We start from the raw sequence: 22,360 nt of genomic DNA, 5'->3' as shown, positions 1-22,360 counted from the left end.
GTTGTGTTCTTGGAGTTGAACTCAGTGCTGACCTCCTTGATGATGGGAAATACTAGCAATCCATGGTATGCAGTGACTTCATGATGGATCAAATTTTCTCCTGGGGTTGATTGTGATGAAGTGCCTATTGAAAGGGCTATTTGACAGAGTGGCTGTTTCACTTGGTCTTAGGGCAGTAATAAGGGCTACAAGGACTATGGTGTGGGATGAATCCTTCTGAATGCCCTAGAGTGCAAATAGAGAGGAAATGACAAGCTCAAATGAATAATCAGTTGGGATTAAGGCTGAATTTGAGGAGTAATTAACATGTTTCAGAAATGGATGGTATGACTGTCACTCAAAGATGATTTCATTATACAATGATTATACAATGATTATTGCAACTTTGCATCTCCTCATTCAGGGTAGAGAATTAGATGTCTTCGTTTGAATGAAAGACAGTTGTAACTTGTTAGAAAGAAAAATAGAGTGTTTTTAATTTTCTTACGGAAGTTTAAATATGTGAAGAAGGTACATAGGGATGCAGAATAGCCAAAGGGACGGATTGTGCCATTAAATAATGTTTTCTATTAGCTCCAACCCACCCTTCTATACTCTACATTGTGATGCTGGGGCAGGGACCAGAGTAACCATACTTCCGCTTTGCCAAAAGCAGGTTCCTCTTAGGCATTATGAATAGGTGGTATGTGAGGGGGCTACAAGATTGGAGGAGGAAGAAGGAACTGGTTTCTTCCCTTGGGCTTCCTGAACCTGTGAGCATCCTCCAGCAATGCTTCTTCACCGTGGCCACAACACTTCCTTCCTGGGGAGGATGCTGAATCTAGTTTGCAGTATTTCCAGCACTGCGTACCAACCTTATTGTGCTTCACCCAGAAAATCCAGCAACAGCTGAACAGTCCCCCCTCCTCAGAAATCTGAGTTTCAGCTCAGCAGGGCCACTCCGATAAGCTTGAGGTTTTTTTTTTTGTTTGTTTGTTTGTTTTTTTGTGGTACGCGGGCCTCTCACTGTTGTGGCCTCTCCCGTTGCGGAGCACAGGCTCTGGACGCGCAGGCTCAGCAGCCATGGCTCACGGGCCCAACCGCTCCGCGGCATGTGGGATCTTCCCAGACCGGGGCACGAACCCGTGTCCCCTGCATTGGCAGGCGGATTCTCAACCACTGCGCCACCAGTGAAGCCCTAAGCTTGAGTTTTAATAATTTAAATACCTTCCATTTGTTCTCCCAGCCTAAGGGGCAGTAGATGCTTCCTTAATTGCTGCCTACAAGATACCTTACTGCTCTTTATTTTGAATTGTCAGTTAACCAGTTAATAACTTTATATGTAGGTAACAATTCTTTATATTAAAATCTCTGCTCAAATAACCAGTGTAATTTCTATCTCTTGATCAGACTCTCCCTGATACACACACACACGTTTCAAAGTGTCTTTCAAATGGAGAATAGTGCCTGACATTGTAGGCACTCAGAAAAGTATTTGTTGAACTAACAGCAATAGCACTTAGTGAGTTCTTACCACCTCAGGCTTTGTTTGAAGTGCCCTACATGTATCATTTCATCATCAAAATAATCTCATGAGATAGGAACTCTAATTCCTAATAAAAAAATAAATACTGACATGTGGTCAGTGGTTAAACTGACTGTACTGCTGGGTAAGGAAGGGAAACTTGCTCTAGTACAGAAGTTAGACCATGTAAGATTGGGTCTTCAGATGAAATGTTAGCAAACAACTCAGGATGATTAGGTAAAGCATAGAGCGTTTACTCTCAAGTAGGTAATCTATAAGGAAGAACAGGGCACATGAAGACTGACTCCCAGTCCAAAGACAAGGATGGGCTTCTAAGAGCAAAAGGTACTGTACAATATAAGGAGAGGTGACCGGCTGGTTAAATAAATCTTTAGCTTGTCAGCATAGGACTGTTTGGCTTGTAATGAAGCAGAGCCCCAATTCCATTTGTGGCTTTTAAGGACTTTATTGACCCAGTAGGTCCAGTAGGTTGAGTCCAAGTAGTATATCTGAGACACAGATCACAAACATAGCAAGTTCATCATCAGGCTGGCTTTTGTGGTTGTTGTTGTTTTGTTTTCTGCTGATTCTGATCAGTTCTCCAAGAGGGATGCACTTTGGTTCTTTCTTTTGGGACCCTGATTGATTGTTTTCTTGCATTTTATTAGCAATACAGGCTCAAGTCATGCAGTATACTGCATATGCTCAAGACTCAGCAAAAATTTCCTGTATCACCTCATTTTTACTGATAAGGAACCTGAGCCACAGGGCAAGTAAGTAACTTTCCTTTGGTCACACAGCTGGCAAGCAATAGAGCCAGAGGTTGGTAGGTTTGCTAGGTGACTTACTCTTCATGGGACTCAATTTCCTGATGCCATTCTGCCCTGCAGGTACTCACTGAGGCCCAGCCTCCCTAGTCAAGCAGACTGACTTGAGTTGGTACATTTAACCAGTTTGGTATGCTGTTTCAATTGGGAAGAGAGAGAGAGAGAGAGAGAGAGAGAGAGAGAGAGAGAGAGAGAGAGAGAGGGAGGGAGGGAGGGAGGGAGGGAGGGAGAGAGAGAGAGGGAGGGAGGGAGGGAGAGAGGGAGGGAGAAAGAGAGGGAGGGAGGGAGGGAGAGAGAGAGAGAGAGAGAGAGAGGGAGGGAGGGAGGGAGGGAGGGAGAGAGAGAGAGAGAGAGAGAGAGAGAGAGAGAGAGAGAGAGAGAGAGAGATGAGAATATAGTGTGATTAAGAGTATGGATTTTAGTGGTAAATAGATCGAGGTTAAAATCCCAGATCTGCTTTATGCTGCTTACAACTGTTGTGAAATAAGCAAATTACCTAGTTTTTCTAAGGCTCAGTTTCCTCATCTGTAAAGTGAGGGAAATAATACATACCAAAAGGGGCGCTCAGTTTAATCTATTTTTAGGTAATGGTTTTTAATAACAGCCCTACCAATTTATGATCTATGACTGCCCTCTAGAGGTAAAATTAAAACTTCGTCTCCATAACCATGCTAAACACAATCGCGGAAAGCCTTTTTCTTCCCAAATTGGCCAGCCGAAAAGCAGTAGTTTCTGCAAATCAAATTGCCCAATAACAACTGGTCTTTAGTGACTCCAATATTTTTGAACTGCAATATCAGACTTCCTTGAAGAGAAACAGGAAGGCTTGACCCAGTTGCATAATGCAGGGCAGAATGGCACCAAAGAATTAAATTGCCATGAAAAATAAGTTACCCGTCACCACCAATAACACACACACACACACACACACACACACACACACACACACACACACACGGCATGAAATCCAGCTGGTTTCACAAACAAGTTTTCCACACTTTAAAGAAGCAAATTATCCCTATCTTATGTGAACTATTTCAGATACACTACTTCCCAAACCCCCGTCAAAAAAAACCCCACAAAAAAACCTGGAAAATCTGACCAGTTTATTACGGTAAAATGGTTCACTATCCTCATCTTAAACTTTTTGGGGTTTGGAAGTTTAGAAAGATGATGCAGTGTGTAACTTGTGTATAAACACCTTCAGCAGAGATGGGACCAGTCCCCTACAATTAAATATGTTAATATCTCTGCCATAAAACATACTAAGTGGGACAAATAAAAACTGTAAATAGTCTCACAGATCAAGTTTAGTGGCCAGGTGAGTTTGCTGAAAATGTACCCCCTCCCCCCAAAGAAAACCTGTTGCTAGTTTTCAGAACTTTTTGAATTTTGGAATTGCAGATAAGAATTGTAGACTTATATAACTGATGCCAAACCAATCTGGGATGCTAGTATGAGAAAAGAAAATTTAGCCCAAACTCATGAATATATTTGCAAAAATCCTAAAATAAAATGCTAGCAAATAGAATCTGGCAACTTATAAAAAATCATATATCACGACCACCGGAATGGAAGGTGCAGCACCACCACTGTGATTATGGGTTCAAGCTGGTGATCAGACCCATGAGACACAAATAGATTTTTAAAAAATATTTATTTACTTATTTGGCCGCACTGGGTCTTAGTTGTGGCACATGGGACCCTCGTTGTCGCGTGCGGGATCTTCATTGCAGCATGCGGAGTTTTTAGCTGCGGCATGCGGGATCTAATTCCCTGACCAGGGATGGAACCCGGGCACCCTGCATTGGGAGCATGGAGTCTTAACCACTGGACCACGAGGGAAGTCCCACAAATAGATTTTAATCTAGAATACAAAGAAGGAGATATGGCAGATGCCATTTTCATCTTCCTGGGAGGCCCAGCAGCTACCCCAGTACACAGATTCTTTGGTCACTTACCCACAGGTCATGTACAGGAGAGCCAAGGTGTGTGAGGGTCACCTTGACTTATAGAAGCTGCAGCCTCTATTTCCCACCAATAATTTACACCATTTTGGATGTGTAAGCCCATTGACAACCCCTCCCAAACTTAAGCACACAACAAAGGAGGCGTACACTATAACCCCCTTTTATCTTAACTCTACTGATTCTAAGGAAACATTATTGTGCAAGACCAAGTTCAGTGTCAGGCAGGCTTGCATCAGCCCAGGTCTGATATTAATTTTCACTTTACTCACAGAAAGATAATTTAACATTAGGAAATCTATCACTGTGATTTGCTAATTAACTGATAAAGGGGAAAATCATATGATCCTTTCAAAAATTCAAAAATACAGCTCAACAAAATGAAACAGAGATTCCTTACAAAAATGTTTAGCAAATTGAGAATAGAAGGGAACTCTTAAAAGGTATCTACCCCAAACCTAAACTTTATACTTAAGATGAAAGTTTGGAAGCATTTCCATTGAGTCAGGAACAAAGGAAGATTGCTCACTGTCACCTTACTAATCACCACTATCCCGACTTCCTAGACAAAGTAATAAGTGAAATAAATACGAGGGATAAGAATTAGGAAGAGACAACACTGTTTCTATTTTCAGGTTATATTACTGTCAATTTAGAAAATCTACAGAAAAACTATTTGAACTAATAAAAGAGTTTGGCAGGGCTACTAGATATAAGATCAACATGCAAAAATCAACAGATTACCATACTGCTTGTAATAGGAATAAGAAGCTAGAAGATGTGATGGGCAAAAAGATACCATTCACAATGTCAGTAAAAACGATCATGTGTCTAGGGATATATCTTAAAAAAAAAACATGCTAGACATTTACAGAGGAAAATACACGGTATTTCCGAGTTATAAAACAAATATTTTAAAAAACGGAGAGATATAACATGCTTATGCATGGGAATACTATCATAAAGATGTCACTTCTCCCTTAAAATAAATCTACAAATTCAATTCATTCCAGTAAAAATGTATGAGGATGTTTCATGTAACTTGAGAGGTGGATTCTAAAATTCATATGAGGGCTTCCCTGGTAGCGCAGTGGTTAAGAATCCACCCGCCAATGCAGGGGACACGGGTTCAAGTCCTGGTCCAGGAAGATTCCACATGCTGCAAAGCAACTAAGCCCCTGCGCCGCAACCACTGAGCCTGTACTCTAGAGTCTGCAACCCACAACTACTGAGCCCGTGTGTCTCAACTACTGAAGCCCGTGCACCTAGAGCCCGTGTGCTCTAGGTGTGTTGTCTGCAACAAGAGAAGCCACTCCAATGAGAAGCCCGCGCACCGCAATGAAGAGTAGCCCCCCTCGCCGCAACTAGAGAAAGCCCGTGTGCGCAACGAAGACCCAACGCAGCCAAAAATCAACATAAAAATAAATTAATTAAATAATTTTAAGAATAACATAAAATCATACGGAAGAGTAAACACCCAAGAATATACAAGGTAATTCTGAAAAAAGAGGAAGATACAAGATATAAAAATTTATCATTAAACTATAGATATTAAATAGGATAGAATTAATTCAGGATCATTCTAAAGGGGTAGAGAGCCCAGATACAGACCAAAACCATTGGAGACGATATATGACAGAAAGGGCACAATCAGTCCTACAGGATGATAGAACGGGGGCATTGGACAATGTTAATAAATAACATAAGAACTATAATATAGGAAAAATCAGCTTTCCATCTGGAAAATCTCTGTAGATCAACAGGAAGAAAACAACCTAATGAGGATAAATAAAACCTAATGATATGTTCTAGCAAATCTCAACATAGGAAAACACCATGGCCATCCTCAACATCATTAATATTCAGATAAATACAAATCAAAGCCACACTGAGATACCACTTCACACCAACTAGGTTGGCTATAATAAAAAAGACATACAATAACAAGTGTTGGCGAGGACGTGAGAAACTGGACCCCTCATACATTAATGGTGGGAAGGTAAAATGGTTCAATTGCTTTGGAAACAGCAAAAATGTCCTTTATTGTCTCATTTTTATAGATGAGGAACCTGAACAACAGAACAGTGAAACACTCTGCCCTTGGTTACACAGCTGGTAAGTGATACAACCAGACTTAGAAAGAGTTCCTCAAAAAGCTGAATGCAGAGTTACCATATGACCCAGCAATTCTATTCCTAGGTATATGCCCCAAAGAACTGAAAACATATGTTCACACAAAACGTGTACAAGAATGTTCATAAAAGTATTATTCATAATAGCCCCCAGTCCCTCAACTGATGAGTGGATAAATAAAATGTGGTATATTCATATAGCAGATAATTATGCAGTAAAAGGAAATGAAGTACAGACACATGCTACAGCATGGAGGACCCTAGAAAGAATTATTCACGTGAAAGAAGCCAGTCACAAAAGACTACATATTATGCGATTCCACTTATATGAAATAATCAGCATAGGCAAATCCACAGAGTCAGAAAGTCAGTCAGTGGTTTCCAGGGGCTGGGGGGCAGGGATAACAGAGAGTGACTTGTATGGGGCATCTTAGGGGGAGGGATGAAAATGTTCTAGAATTAGATAGTGATGATGATTGCACACCTTTGAGAATGTACCAGAAAACACTGACTGAGCACTTTAAAGTGGTGAATTTTATGGTACATGAATTATGTCTCAATAAAGAACATGTTAAGCACCTTTCAAGCAAAACGAAACAAAAACAAAAAACAGAATTGACCAAACTAACTACAGATGTCTGTCAGAAAATCCTGCCCAAGCGTCTGGTTTGCCACCTCTGCCCAAGCCCTCCTCCTCCCCTGCTGGCCCTCTGCAGGCTCCTATTCTTTCTCCTCCTCCTCTGCTCACCCATTAAGTGCTGGCATTCCAGGGCTCCATCCTGCACCTTCTTCTCCTCTCCCTCAGTTCACCCTCGCCTGTCCACTTCCACGATGTCAGCTCCACGGACTCCCGAATTTTGGTCTCCATCTCACACTCAGCACACCCCCCAACCAGCATCCATCACTTCTCCTGCACACCTGTTCCTTTACCACAGGAAATAGCACCACCAGCCACCTAGTCATCAAGGCAAAAGCCGGGGAGTCATCCCAGTGACCTCCCAGCCCCTTCTGTCGTACCTCCTGGCTCATTCGTCTCCACCTCTGCAGCCTCTGGCTTACTTCAGGTTGCATTGTCTCTTGCCTGCAAAGAAGCAAGAGGCATAGAGCAGAACTGTATACACATCATTCCCTCACCTCCATCTCACCAATTCATTCACCACTCTGCAACCTGAGTGATTTTCTAAAAGACAAATCTAACCCTGTTACCTCCCAGTTTAGAACATAGCCTATTCTTGACCAATAACAGCTAACAACGGTTGTGATTCACTTGTTGCCATTTGCTAAGCATTTTGTATGAATTAGTTAATGCTGCAACAACCTTATGAGGTAGAAATGATTATTATGACTCCTCCATTATGGATAAGAAAACCAAAGCTGATTTTTCTGTACCTGTTGAATGTGATTAATGTTAAAACAACTTTATTGAGGTGTAATTTACATATCATGAAATATGCCCATTGTAAGTGTATAGTTTGATGATTTTTAGTAAATTTACAGTTTGACAACTCTGTAAGTCACAATCCAGTTTTAGCACCTTTCCATCATCCCCAAAAGTTCACTTGTGCCCATTTTTAGTCAGTCCCTTCTTCCACCCCCAGGCCCAGGCAAACAGCTGATCTACTTTCAGTGTCTATAAATTTGCTTTTTATGGACATTTTATAAAAATGAATTCATACAATATGTAGCCTTTTGTGATTGTGTTTGCATTGTGTTTTTGAAGTTCACCTATGTTGTAGCATATAAGTTTTATCCTTTTATATAGCTGAATAGCATTCCATTGGATGGCTATACTATCATTTGTTTATCCATTCACCAGTTGATATTCAATGGATTCCACTTTTTAGCTATTTATGAACAATGGTCCTATGAACACTTCATGTACAAATCTTTGTGTAGACATATGTTTACTTCTCTTGGATAGATATCTAGGAGGGGAATTGCTGGGTCATAAAGTTTAAATTTTAGTAGTTGCCAAACTCTTCAAAGTGGTTGTACCATTTTACATTCCCATCAGAAATGTATGAGGACTCCAATTTCTTCACACCCTCACCAACATTTGTTATTATATTTTTTTTATAGCCATTCTAGTGACTGTGTAGTGGTATCTCATTTTTGTTTTAATTTGTGTATCCCAAATGATTAATGATCTTGGGCATCTTTTCATGTGCTCGTTAGCTCTTTGTACCTTCATATCTTCTTTGGTGAAATGTCTACTCAAATTTTTGCCTATTTTTAAATTGGATAATATATTTTCTTATTATTGAGTTTTAGGAGTACATTATATATTCTGGATATATATCCTTTATCAATCATTGAGAGTGAGGTATTGAAATGCCAAAACTATAATTGTTTATTTCTCTTTTCAATTCTATCAGTTTTTCTTCATGTATTTTGGGACTTTGTTGCTAGGTATGTATAGATTTATAGTTGTTACATCTCCCTGATGTCTTGACTCTTTTATCATTATAAATATTCCTCTCATTGTCGGTACCATTTCTTATCTTAAAGCCTATTTTGTCTGATATTAACACAGCCACTTCAGCTTTGTTAGAGTTACAATTTGCATGGTCTCTTTCCATCCCTTTATTTTCTTCCTGCCTGTGTCTTTGAATCTGATTTGTGTCTCTAATAGATAGCATATAGTTGAATCTTGCTTTTTTAAAAAAAGTCCAATCTGACAATCTCTACTTTTTGATTGAATTGTTTGGTCTATTTACTTTTAGTGTAATTATTCATATGGCTGGCTTTATGCCTGTCATTTTGCTATTTATTTTCTATATTTATCCTGTTTTCTTTTTTCTCTTCCCTCTTTGCCTACTTTTGTGCTAAAATATTTTTTAGAGTATCATTTAAATTTATTTGTTAATTTTTTTTAAATGGCATTTTATTGAGTCACCCAAATTCACTCAAGAATTTCAGCCATTTTACTCACTCAAACTATATTTGTATGTAGAGTGGTTGCTCTGGGGACTACAGTATTCATCCTGACTTACTATAATCTTCTTTAGGTTAATATTAGCTTAAAAACGGTTAAATATAGCAACTTTGCTCCAATATAGCTTCATTTCATACCCCCTCCTTTGTGTTATAATTGTTACATATATTACATCTATATATGTTATAAACCCAACATACAGTGTTATAATTAGTGGTTCATAAAATCTTACATCTTTTAAAGAAATTAACAGGAGAAAACAGAATATATATTTGTACAGTTTTTTAAAATTAATTAATTTATTTTTGGCTGCATTGGGTCTTTGTTGCTGCACGTGTGCTTTCTCTAGTTGCAGCGAGGGGGGCTACTCTTCGTTGCAGTGCACGTGCTTCTCATTGTGGTGGCTTCTCTTTTTGCAGAGCATGGGCTCTAGGTGTGCGCACTTCAGTAGTTGTGACACGAGGACTCAGTAGTTGTGGCAAATGGTCTTAGTTGCTCTGCAGCATGTGGGATCTTCCCAGACCAAGGATGGAACCTACATCCTCTGTGTTGGCAGGAGGATTCTTAACCACTGCGCCACCAGGGAAGTCCCTGTACAGTTCTTTTTAAAAAATATTTATTTATTTATGGCTTCATTGGGTCTTCGTTACTGCGCGCGGGCTTTCTTTAGTTGCGGTGAGCACGGGCTTCTCATTGCAGTGGCTTATCTTGCTGTGGAGCACTGGCTCTAGGTGCGTGGGCTTCAGTAGTTGTGGCTAGAGGGCTCTAGAGCACAGGTTCAGTAGTTGTGGCGGACGGGCTTAATTGCTCCGTGGCATGTGGGATCTTCCTGGACCAAGGCTCGAATCCGTGTCCCCTGCATTGGCAGGCGGATTCTTAACCACTGTGCCACCAGGGAAGTCCCCGGTTCTTTATATTTACCCACATATGTCACTTTTCTGGTGCTCTCCATTTCCTCCTGTAGAGTCAAGTTACCACTGGTGTTATTTCCTTTCACCGTGAAGGACTTTATTTATACTTCATGTAAGTCAGGTCTGCTAGCAATAAATTCTCTCAGTCTTTGTTTATCTGGGAAAGTTTTTATTTCATCTTCATTTATTTTTTTAAATCCAATTTACTTAAACTAAAAAAATTATTCATTTCTGAAGGATAATTTTTTTGGACATAGAAACTTTTGTGAACAGGTTTTTTTTTTTCTTTCAGCATCTTGATTATGTTATTCAAATGCCTTCTGGCCTCTGTTGTTTCTGTTGAGAAATAAGGCTTGTCAGAACTGTACTTAACAGTTCTTTTTTTATTTTTTGGCTGCACTGCTTGCAGGGTCTTAATTCCCTGACCAGAGATCGAACCCAGCTCTTCAGCAGTGAAAGCACCAAGTCCTAACCACTGGACCGCCAGGGAATTCCCTTTTTTTACTTTTTTTTTGGCCGAGAACTCTACTTGTGAGTTCTGATGTGCTGTATTTTTCTTGCTGCTTTCAAAATTTTCTGTTTTTTAGGCTTTCAACAGTTTGATGACAATGTGTCCAAATGTGGATTTCTTTATGTTTATTCTACTTGGAGTTCTTTGGATCCGTAAATGAATGTTTTTCCTTAAAATTAGGAAAATTTTGGCCATTATTTCTTCACATATTTTTTCTTTCCCTCTCTCTCTCTCTTTTTTTCTTTCTGAATTGCTGGGTCATATGGTAATTTTATGTTTAATTTTTTGAAGAAGCACAAAACTGTTTCCAGAGTGGCTGCACCATTTTACATTCCACCAAGAATGTATGAGGTTTGCAGTTTCTCCACATATTTGCTGACATTTGTTTTCACTTCTTTTTTCAATCATAGCCATCCTAGTGGGTATGAAGTGGTAACTCATTGTGGTTTTGATTTGTATTTCCCTAATGACTGATGACATAATGACATTGATATTTTTTTAGCTTTATTGAGATATAACTGACCTATAACACTGTGTAAGTCCTAGGTCTACAACGTCTTCATTTAGTACACTTATATATTGCAAAATTATTACCACCAGAGTTAACTAACACCTCCATCATGTCACATAATGACCATTTCTTTTCTGTTGTGAAAACATTTAAGATCTACTCTTGGGACTTCCCTGGTGGTCCAGTGGTAAAGAATCTGCCTTACAATGCAGGGGACGCTGGTTCGATCCCTGGTCAGGGAACTAAGATGCCACATGCCGCAGGGCAACTAAGCCCAAGCACCACAACTACTGAGCTCACGCACCTCAACTAGAGAGAGAAAACCCGCACGCCACTGCTAGAGAGAAGCCCATGCACCACAACAAAGAGCCTGGTGCTGCAATGAGAGATCCCGCGTGCCTCAATGAAGATGCTGCGACTAAGACCCGACACAGGCAAAAATAAATTAAATAAATAAATAAATCTTTTAAAAATTTACTCTCTTAGTAATCTTCAAGTATATAATACAGTAATATTAACAATGAATCCTCAGAACTTATTCATCTTATAACTGGAAGTTTATACCCTTTGAACAATATCTCCCCATTTCCTCCACCCCCTCATCTCCTGAAAACCACCAATCTACGTTCTGTTTCTATGAGTTCAGCTTTTTTAGATTCCACATGTAAGTGATACAATGACATTGATCTTGTTGTGAACTTTTGATCATTTGTATCTCTTCTTTGGAGAAAAGTCCTTTGCCCATTTGTTAATAGGGTTGTTTGCCTTTTTGTTGTTGGGTTTTAAGAGTGCTTTTCACATTCTGGACAGGAGACTCATCACTTATATCATTTGCAAGCATATTCTCCCATTCTGTGGGTTATCATTTCACTCTCCTGATATTGTCCTTTGATGCACAATAATTTTTAATCTTGATGAAGTCTAATTTACTTATTTTTCTTCTGTTTCTTATACTTTTGGTGTCTTATCTAAGAAACGATTGCCAAATCCAATATTTTTTGGACATTATCAATTGTTTATTTTTTATTGAAATATAGTTGATTTACAATGTTGTATTAGTTTCTGGTATATAGCAAAGTGAGTCATATATATATATATTTTATTCTTTTCCATTATAGGTCATTACCAGATACTGAATATACAGTATAATATTCCCTGTGCTATACAGTAGGACCTTGTCATTTATTTTATATGTAGTAGTTTGTATCTGCTAATCCCAAACTCCTAATTTATCACCCCCCCACTTTCCCCTTTGGTAACCATAAGTTTGTTTTCTATATCTGTGAGTCTGTTTCTGTTTCATAAATAAGATCATTTGTATCATATTTTAGGTTCCACATACAAGTGATATCATATGGTATTTGTCTTTCTCTGTCTGACTTACCTCACTTAGTATGATAATCTCTAGGTCCATCCATGTTGCTGCAGATGGCATTATTTCATTCTTTTTTATAACTGAGTAGTATTCCATTGTATATACTTGTATATATCTATATACTGCATCTTCTTTATCCATACATCTGTCGATGGACATTTAGGTTGTTTCCATGTCTTGGCTGTTGAAAATAGTGCCGCTATGAGCATTGAATCCAGTGTTATGAGATGATATTGAAAGGAAGGAAAAGTGGCCACAAGCTCTAGGTTCTGGCATACCTGGACATCTGTCCCTCCTGCTGCCAGTGAAGAAAAGAGTCCATGGCTAGCAGAGAGAATGTTTTAACTTCTATTCCTTCAAACAGTCTCCATGGTATAAACACTGACTCAAAGGAAGACTCCTGGAGAGCGTGGTTGCCAAGAGTGGTGGGATCGAAGTTGGCTTGTTCTTTTCCTTAGGGGTTCCCACTGCACCTGAGCCACCACTCATGCCCGTGCCCCTCCTTGGGCTTTTGCTCCACGGAAATGCACCCCAGTGTCAGCAGCCCACATCCCATGCTTCATTCAGCAGATATTAAAACTCCACTAAATGCCAAGGAATTGTGAGTGGGATGGCGTCACAGTGGTAAACAAACTGACATGGACTCTGCTCTCAAAATGCTCTTTCTGTAGTAGGAGAAAGGCGATTTTAAAAAGTAGATACAAGAAAAAATTAAATACAACTTGTGCTAAATGTGAGCACAGTGTCTAACTACTCCCTTCAGAAATGCAGGAGAGAAATGGTTGTGGTCCACTGTCTCATTCACTTCACCTACCTAATGCTCTCTAAATATGGGAGTTCCAAAATGTAATGCCCTGTTGAAAAGATACGAATCCTTTCTTTTTTTTACACCTTTCCTTTGGATTTATTCTTCTTCACAAGTGAAGCAATTACTATTAGAATTCTTTTAATTGGGCGCAAACATTGCAATGCATGAATCCTTTCTATAGCCTGCAAGGTCCTGCTTCTATGCCCCAGATCATCACTGACCCCATAGACGCATCTAGACATTGATGTCTAGAAACATCTCATGTTTCTATAGAGCATTTTATGAGAGAGGGCGTATGGTATATAATAATTATAACTGGTCTGAAACGTATGCCCTTGGGCCCAGTCCTTTCTGGGAGTCCCTCCAAAGGAAATAACGGGGTCTTTAGAAAAAAGCTGTACTGCTAAAGATAGTTACTGTTACTTTGTATGTTCAATAAACAAATTCAATACTCAGTTTTTATTTTGCTAATGTGAGCAAATGACTTGACCTCATTGGGCATCATGGGTAAAATTGGGTGATAATCTCTACCTGAAAGAGTTTATGAGGACTAAATATCTGAGGAAATAGCTGCCTAGCACTAGGCCTGACACACAGCAGGTGTGGTCTCTATGGGTTCATTTCACCTCCCCTTTCTAACTGTACTGCATTGTATTACATACCTGAATAGGTACACAGGAATCTACATAGCTTTCATATTCCCACCACTCCCCTCTCAGTGGACTGAATTTGCCCAGGGACCTCTCGTCCTCCTCTCCTGGCATGCTGAATGGTAGCATTCAGGTGTTGAATGGTTGGACTGTCCTAACCTCGACCACTGTCAAGTGTCCTTTCCCTGGTGCTAGCCCGCCGCCTCTCCTGGTTGCCAGGCACCCCAGCCTGCGGTCCACGTGCAGGGCCAGGAGCCACTGACCGCCTCCATGCTGGCCGCAGCACCCTCGCAGGAACAGAAACAGATGCTGGGTGAGTGACCCACGTGCTTGCAGAAGAGGGGGCCAGGGCTGCTACTGACCTGGACACCAGCGTCCGTTCTCTACTGGGATGCCACTGGGTTTTTCACGGAGTACCTTCCCACAGGTGAACGTTTGTTCCCGCTCATCCAGACGATGCACTCAAACCTGGCTGGGAAGATTACGGGGGTGCTGCTGGAGATTGACAACTCGGAGCTGCTGCACATGCTGGAGTCCCCCGAGTCTCTCCGCTCCAAGGTGACCAGGTTCCCAGACCCCCGCGGCTTCCGCTTACTCGGCTCAGGAGGACAGGGGGTGGCCTTGGACACCCAGGGGCGGCAGAGAGAAGGGTCTGCTGCCCTGTGATCTCCTCGTGCCTTGCCTGTGACCTGAGGGCTGCTGGCGCGTGGGTATCTGGAAGAGCGGTCAGCAGCAGGAGAGGCCACCGCTGGGGCCTGGGCGCCAGGGAGGGGCGGAGGGGCTCTCCTCAGATGTCACTGACCACCTGGAGTTTCTCACAGGTGGATGAAGCTGTGGCGGTCCTACAGGCTCATCATGCCAAGAAAGAAGCTGCCCAGAAGGTGGGCGCTGTTGCTGCTGCTACCTCTTAGACAAGGACAAAACCGTATGTTTGGCTCTTTCATTTCCTGCGATGGTTTAGATTTACGATCATCATCCTAAAAAGGCAGAAGGAGGAAGGCACGGAGAGAGCCCTGCTTCTGTTACTGCTTATCCTGCCCACTTGTCCTGTTACCTTTGTGCCTTATCTGTCATCTGAAGTTAGAGAAAGGAGGGGATAAGCTGTGAATTATAAAGGGCAAAGAACAGTTTCCACTGTGGTTTTCTTCTGACACCAATCAATTCTACAATTCTCTGACAACAGCGGGGACCCACCAATTCAATTCAATTCTGATACCATGAACCCCACAGGTTAAGGGCTCAGTCCCACAAGACTGCCCCTACTTTAGACACCAGCCACAAATGGGGTCCCTGTGCTACCCACACTTATGCTCAGCCAACTACAAATTTGGGTGCCCATGAACAGCACACACCCCCGTTTGAAAATTTGCAAGAATAACTCACAGAACTCAGGAAAGAGGTATACTTATGATTCTAGATTATTATAAAGGACACAACTCAGGAAGAGCCAAATGGAAGAGAAGAATAGGGCAAGGTGTCAGAGGAAGGAGATGTGGAGCTTCTTTGCCCTCTCCAGGCACACCACCCTCCCAGCACAGCCATGTGTTCACCAACCCAGAAGCTCCCCAAACAAACAGCATTTAGAATTTTTACATGTGGTTTCACTATCTAGGCATGATTGATTAAATCGTTGGCCATTGGTGATTGAACACAATTTCCATCCCTTTTCCCCTCCTTGAAGGTCAGGGGTTGGAGCTGAAAGTTCCAACCCTCTAATCATGTGGTTGTTTCCTCTGCTAACCAGCCCCCATCTGGAAGCTATCTAGGGGCCTGTGATGGATAATTTTATACATCTACTAGACTACATCATAAGGTGCCCAGATATTTGGCTAAACATTGTTTCTGAGTGTGTCTGGGAGGGTATTTCTAGATGAGATTAGCAGTTGAATAAGTGGACCCAGTAATGCTATTGCCCTCTGTAAGGTGGGTGGGCCTCATCCAGTCCACGGAGGGCCTGAATAGAACAAAAGGTGGAGGAGAGGAGAATTAGCCCTTTCATCCGCCTAAATGACTGAGCTGGGACATCTCAATTCATCTTTTCCTGCCCTTGAACTGGGATTTATACAATTGGCTCCCCTGGTTGTCATAATAAATCTCTCCATATGTATCTATATGATGTATATATATATGTCTCCTATTGGTTCTATTTCTCTGAAGATCCCTAACTAATACAGTACCCCACTATGCGTCACCTCCTTAGGGTAAGCTCAGGTATGGTCAAAAGGGTTCATTATGAATTTTAAAAGGCCCTCCTAGGGCTTCCCTGGTGCCACAGTGGTTAAGAATCTGCCTGCCAAAGCAGGGAACACGGGTTCGAGCCCTGGTCCAGGAAGATCCCACATGCCGTGGAGCAACTAAGCCCGTGCGCCACAGCTACTGAGCCTGTGCTCCAGAGCCAGCGAGCCACAACTACTGAACCTGCGTGCCACAACTACTGAAGCCCCTGTGCCTAGAGCCCGTGCTCCCCCACAAGAGAAGCCACTGCAATGAGAAGCCTGTGCACCACAACAAAGAGTAGCCCCCGCTCACCACAACTAGGGAAAGCCCGTGAGCAGTAATGAAGACCCAAGGTAGTCAAAAATAAATAAATAAATAAATGAATTTATTAACAACAACAACAAAAAGGCCCTCCTATCATTCAGGAAATTTCAGGGGTTTTAGGGCCTCTGTGCTAGGTACTGGGGACAAAGACCAAATATATATATATATTATACCACATCCACATAAAGGACACGTGGTCAGGTTCCTCTCAAGAGTGACCTTGTTGGTCTGGAGTAGTGACAGTTTCACAAGGGGATCTTGTAATCAGATCTCACAGCCTCATTTCTATGAGCAGTACCCCTCTGGTTTGGCCTGAGGATGCTGAGGTTGGCTGTGTGTGCATCCACTGCTTAGCTCTGGGAACACAGCAGACACAGGCCTTGTTGTCAAAGAGGGAGACAGACACACCCATGACTAGAGTCACAGGGTGTGTTTCAGTCAACTGTTGGACTTGGAGGCCATGGCACCTCTCTGAGGGGTAAGTAGGACCTCCAACAAGGACATGTGGATGCCTCCAGACGGAGAAAGGAGAGAACCAAATGAGCAGAGGCAGAGTCAAGAGAATCAAGCACATGGTAAGGGCCAGGGCTTGTGTGCTGGTAGGGCTTGACTTGACGTGGCCATGGCACCTTGTGGAGGGCTCTAGGAGCCTTGTCATCAGCAGCACTGATTAAGAAGGGAACTCTAGAGAGTTGAGGTTTGTTTTGAAGAAAGATCATCCTGGGAACAAGTCAGAGGGCAGACTGGAGGGACAGAGTCACCATCAACTCTTCCTTAGTCTCGACTGAATTAACCTCCTGGTCTCCAGGTTTCCATCCAAATCATTTTGGGCATAGTGGTCAGAGCACGGTTTTATTTTTTTATTTATTATTTATTTGGCTGCGTCGGGTCTTAGTTGTGGTATGCGGGGTCTTTCGTTGTGGCACACAGGCTCTGTGTTGCGGCGCAGGCTCTTTGTTTGAAGCCGCGTCCCCTGCATTGGAAGGTGAATTCTTAACCACTGGACCACAAGGGAAGTGCCCCAGAACATTGTTTTAAAACACAAATGTGACCACGTAACTCCCCATCACAACCTTCAGGAGCTTCTCAAAGCCCCCAAATCCTCCACATGGTTTACAGGGCCCTGCATCAAGCAGCCCCTGCCCACCTTTCCTGACTGATGTTTCATGCCCTTCCGCTTCCCAACTCCCACACCTGGCCTTTCAGTTCCTTTAATCCACAGAAGTTGTCTCCTCTCGCTGAAACCCTTTTCCCTGCTCCATCCTCTCTCTGGCTCCTCTTCCTCCAGGTTTCAGCTTAAATGTGGCCTCAGGGAGGTCTTAACCAACTGCTGTATCTAAAACAAGTGGCCCCATTATTTTGTACCACTTAAGTCAATCAATGATTTATGTATTAGTTGATTTATTCCAAGAGTCAGCAAACGCTTTTCCCAAAGAGCCAGATGGTAAATATTTCAAGCAGTGTAGGCCCTGGGTTTGCCCTTGCATCCTGATAGCACCCACAGATCAATACTAAAAGGAATGAGCAATACTGGATTACAATAAAATTTTTTGGAATTTTTTTAATGAATTGAATTACGTATAATTTTCATATGTCACGAAATATTATTTTGTTTCGTTTCTTTTTTTTTTTTTCTTTTTCGCGGTACGCGGGCCTGTCACTGTTGTGGTCTCTCCCGTTGCGGAGCACAGGCCCCGGACGCGCAGGCTCAGCAGCCATGGCTCACGGGCTTAGCCGCTCCCCGGAATGTGGGATCTTCCCGGACCGGGGCACGAACCCGTGTCCCCTGCATCGGCAGCGGACTCTCAACCACTGCGCCACCAGGGAGGCCCTCGTTTCTTTTTCTTACCTTTTTTTTTTTTTCCAGCTCTTTAAAAACGTAAAAACCATTCGTAGCTCCCGGGTTGTCCAAAAACAGACGGGCGGGATGGTCCGCGGACCGTAGTTTGTTGGTAGTTTATTACTTGCGGGCACCGGCTGACTCCTCAGAGGATTGCTTTCAGCACCACGGAACACGGGCAGCGCCGGAACCACGTCTGTTAACCCACCGAGATACACCTGCACGGCGTCCGCCGCTCAAAGGGAGCCAGAAGCGGGTCGGGCCTAAGCGGGAGTGGGCGGGGTCTGCGAGAGCGGTACCCGGGGGCGGGGCCTTGGAGAAGGGGGCGGGCTGAGCGTAGGCTTCCGGCGGAAGAGTGCGGGAGCAAGATGGCTACTACCAAGCGAGTTCTGTACGTGGGTGAGCAGGCGCGGGCTCTGGGTGGAGTCTGGGCGAACCGGGCCGCTAGTGGTTCGTGGCGTGGAGCTGGACAGGTCTCCGGGCGCGGAGGGCGGCGAGCAGCTGTCTAGGCCGTATCTTTGGCAGTATTGCTTTGCCTCAGGGTGTGAGCCTGAGACGTAACGATCACTGCAGCTCTTCCAAGTCCGCCAAGCTCTAACAAGAATCTCTTCACCTCCTGGGCCTGGGGCAGTGGTGGAGGAATATTAGGGACCTCTGAGTCCTCGCGCCCATTCATTTTATGTTCACAGCAGTGAGGGCTCAGCCCCCGCTGTTGCCCTAAGCAAAAGAGTTCCCAGATTAGCCGGCTAAAAATGGGAATAACCTCAATAGCACAGTTTGATGAGCGCTTTGGTGGGGATGGACACTGGTGATATGGGCCTGGGTGCGGGGAGAAGTGACCCCTCCATCTGGAGAGGTGAGAGCAAGCTTTGAGGATGCGGTGACGCCGCAGATGAGCCGGAGTTAGCCAGGTAGCCGAAGTAGAAACAAGTGTGTTTACTGAAAGGGAGCAAAATCCCAAAGGTGTAAAATAGCCTGACGCTTGGAGGCAAGTGTATCATTTTGCGGGGAAGCAAAGGGAAAGAGTCTGAAGAGGTGGGCAGGGGCTTATGAAGAGCCTTGCGTATACTGCTAAGTTTATACTTTATCCCTAGGACAGTGGGAAACCTTTGAAGTAGTTTAACCAGGGAAGTGATGGGTTAAAATCTGCACATTCCTGGGATCTTTCTCGTTGGCTTTGTGGAGGAGAGGAAGGTCAGTTATGAAGCTATTGCTGTAATCCTGGGGCTAGATGAGGGTCTGAAAGAAGGGTGAAAAGAGGGGTGTGCATCATAAGTAGGTGTGAGGGAGCATATGAGAGGGATGTTTATGAACCCAAAGGACTGGATGGAAAGACCCCCTCCCCTTGGTGGTAGCATGCTAACTTTACAACAGGGACTTCTCAAGATGGGCAGGGTCTTGAGAGAATAGAGGACAGTGTCTCAGAAGGCCCTTGGCTTCTTTGCAGGTGGACTTGCAGAGGAGGTGGATGACAAAGTTCTTCATGCTGCTTTTATCCCTTTTGGAGACATCACAGATATCCAGATTCCTCTGGATTATGAAACAGGTAAGTCTTTTTAGTGTCTCACCTGCTCAGAATCCTCCTGCAAGGAAAAGAACTTTAAAAAAATTGTTAGTCATATCACAGTGCATTCTAAATATGCATTGGGCAGCATGACAGTTATCTTGATGCAGAAGGACTGTTCTGAGGCTTGTGGTTGTGAGCTGTAACATGCTTTGCAGAGAGTCCCATCTGTTGCATTTGAGTGAAGACAAACTTTTCAGTTAGCCAGTAGGAAGATAGGTTTTGAGCTACGTGGAGATCTGTTGTTTCGAACTACCTGCCAGGCACTCTACCGTACCTAATCCCTTCTTGGCGGCTGTGCTATTAAACAGGGTAGCAGGAAAGCCCAGCTTCAACAGTGGGGCCTTAGCCTCTGTGTACCTGGGGGTAAGCTTTCCATCAATTAGTATCACATTTGTAGTTCAGTTTTCTATTTTAACCTTTGTTGTCATTTTTAAGATTGGAGATTTAGGCCCAGCTCTGATAGAGATAGAGCACGCAGCTAGTTTAGAAATCCCACTAGGGGATCATAGATAGAGAGGGAACTTTGGGAGACCCCTATAAGTTAATGATCACTCAAGAAAGCAGGCTTGCTTAGCAACAAAACCAAGCAGGCTTGCTTAACAACAAAACTATACATCAAGTCAGTGATGCCTGCATCCTGCTGATTGAGGTCAGTAAGTTAGTTAATGATCCCTAGGACATGCTTCTCTGCACACACTAAAAACAAAAACATAGGGGAAAGGTGACATTATGCTGAAACCTGAGGTGATTTACCATATTTTAGTGTATATTACCGCCTTTTTGCTCATTTCCATAGCGCCATGACAGTCCAGGTTGGACCAGATAGGGTCATAAACTCCCTTTCCCAACCTGTAGGATGAGTTAATTATGGAAGACTCGAAGAATGAGGAAGAAGGTGGTCTTCTCCCCCTCCCCACTTTTCCTTTAATTATAAAACTGTATGTACCCCACTGAGTTCTCTGTGGGGCACTCTCTTTCCTGCCCCCTTGTATCTCTCACAAGCGTCCTATACTAATAAATCACTTCTTGCCTGTCACTTTGCTTCTCACTGAATTCTTTCTGGGCCAAGACAAAAGAACCTGAGCTTCATTAAGTCCTAAGAGGTGTTTTGAGGTTTTAGCAACCTGTGCTCTACTGAGTCCCGAGTCGAGTTGTGCGTTTCAGCTCTATCATCAACCTTGCATGTAATTTTAACCTCCCTAGGATCTTTATATGTTATAAAAGTGTTAAGGTTATATTGACTCTCTAAGGTTAATTGGTTAATTAAACTAGTGCTGTTGTGCACTTGGCCTTTCTACTTAGATTAGCGTTTTGCTGAGGATAAAGACAGAGTCCTTACCCAGGTTTTAGGATTCATGCTTTATGCACAGTTGATGTTCAAAATGTATGCTTGGAATGAATAATTGAAAGGTTAAATGACTTCATTTTTCTAGCTCCTGCACGCAAACGTTAAGGTTTTAATTTGGGTTTGGTAAAAGAATTGAATGCTGCTTTTAGAGATTAAAGCTATAGTTGATTATTCAGCTCTGTTCACTACAAAACAGTTTAATATTGCTTGAAATGTTATTTAAACTAGAAAGAATCAAAGAGTAAGATTCTTTCTTCCTAAATAGTGATTGTGTAGAATTTTGAATGAATGGATAAGGCATGCAACTGACTTCACTTTCCTTGTGACCACCTGCTTCTTCCCATTGCCCCACATGATAATTGCTTGGCTTTGCCTTTTTTCAGAAAAGCACCGAGGATTTGCGTTTGTTGAATTTGAGTTGGCAGAGGTGAGAAAATTCTGTTACCTATGTTAAGTCTTCAGCTTGTGTTATTATTGTTACTGATTACAAAGGGAGCTGTTCTCCATTTGGTTGGGTTTTGGGGCTTTGTGCTGATGCTTCCAGAGAGATAAGAAGTGCTATATGAAGGAAAGTTTCCTTCACTTAATCAAACTGTAGGCTGTGGTTAACATCGCAGACCTGCCAGGTCCCGGGCCTCTTGCTCTGCAGAGCTGTTGCGGCACTGGTGATTATTTCTTTGTCTTCCACTAAATAGCCAATAGCTGAAGTCACCCAGGAAGTGCACTTTGTTAGACACATACAACCTGGGCAAAGGAGTATAAATAGACCTTTTCCTGTTAGGTTGGTTTTTTTTTTTAGCTACTGTTTAGACACCACAAGAAGCGTTTGACTGCAAGCCTAAACTTTTTTTTAAACATAAATTATTATTATTATTATTATTTTCTATATAGCAGGTTCTTATTAGTCATCCATTTTATACACATCAGTGTATA

General features: G+C 42.6%; 2 protein-coding genes and 1 long non-coding RNA gene across 6 annotated transcripts in view; 2 read left to right on the top strand and 1 right to left on the bottom strand.

Moving 5' to 3' along the window:
• Positions 1-18,806, bottom strand: part of LOC136792365 (uncharacterized) — a 38,455-nt gene extending 19,649 nt beyond the window's left edge. The window contains exons 1-2 of one of the 2 annotated variants that reach the window (XR_010836036.1): positions 18,522-18,806; positions 7,448-7,511 (exon numbers count right to left, since the gene is read on the bottom strand). This is a non-coding gene — a long non-coding RNA (uncharacterized lncRNA). The remainder of the gene's footprint in view (positions 1-7,447; positions 7,512-18,521) is intronic. The other variant, XR_010836037.1, reaches the window with a different exon arrangement.
• LOC131766548 (polyadenylate-binding protein 4) lies at positions 14,354-15,047 on the top strand. The gene is made up of 3 exons (XM_059081011.2): positions 14,354-14,444; positions 14,559-14,689; positions 14,953-15,047. Exons 1-3 carry the CDS (start codon positions 14,402-14,404, stop codon positions 15,040-15,042), a joined length of 264 nt encoding a protein of 87 aa, XP_058936994.2. The 5' UTR covers positions 14,354-14,401; the 3' UTR covers positions 15,043-15,047.
• A 7-nt stretch (positions 18,807-18,813) lies between the features above and the next one.
• Positions 18,814-22,360, top strand: part of LOC131744688 (peptidyl-prolyl cis-trans isomerase E) — a 13,501-nt gene continuing 9,954 nt past the window's right edge. The window contains exons 1-3 of one of the 3 annotated variants that reach the window (XM_059044413.2): positions 18,814-18,911; positions 19,960-20,058; positions 21,811-21,854. In XM_059044413.2, the coding sequence (XP_058900396.1) occupies positions 18,881-18,911; positions 19,960-20,058; positions 21,811-21,854 (174 nt within the window). In that variant the 5' untranslated portion in view covers positions 18,814-18,880. Of the gene's footprint in view, positions 19,424-19,959; positions 20,059-21,810; positions 21,855-22,360 lie in introns of all 3 variants that reach the window. The other 2 variants (XM_059044433.2, XM_067010711.1) reach the window with 2 other exon arrangements.

This window comes from Kogia breviceps, chromosome 1, assembly GCF_026419965.1.
Source record: "Kogia breviceps isolate mKogBre1 chromosome 1, mKogBre1 haplotype 1, whole genome shotgun sequence".
Classification (NCBI taxonomy): domain Eukaryota; kingdom Metazoa; phylum Chordata; class Mammalia; order Artiodactyla; family Physeteridae; genus Kogia; species Kogia breviceps.
This window is presented reverse-complemented; position numbering and strand designations above follow the sequence as displayed.

Coding starts and splice junctions, on each gene's coding strand:
- LOC131766548 (XM_059081011.2), top strand. CDS start 14,402: ATGCTGGCCGCAGCACCCTCGCAGGAACAGAAACAGATGCTGG. Junction 14,445..14,558: donor GGAACAGAAACAGATGCTGG/GTGAGTGACCCA, acceptor ACCTTCCCACAG/GTGAACGTTTGTTCCCGCTC. Junction 14,690..14,952: donor CCGAGTCTCTCCGCTCCAAG/GTGACCAGGTTC, acceptor AGTTTCTCACAG/GTGGATGAAGCTGTGGCGGT.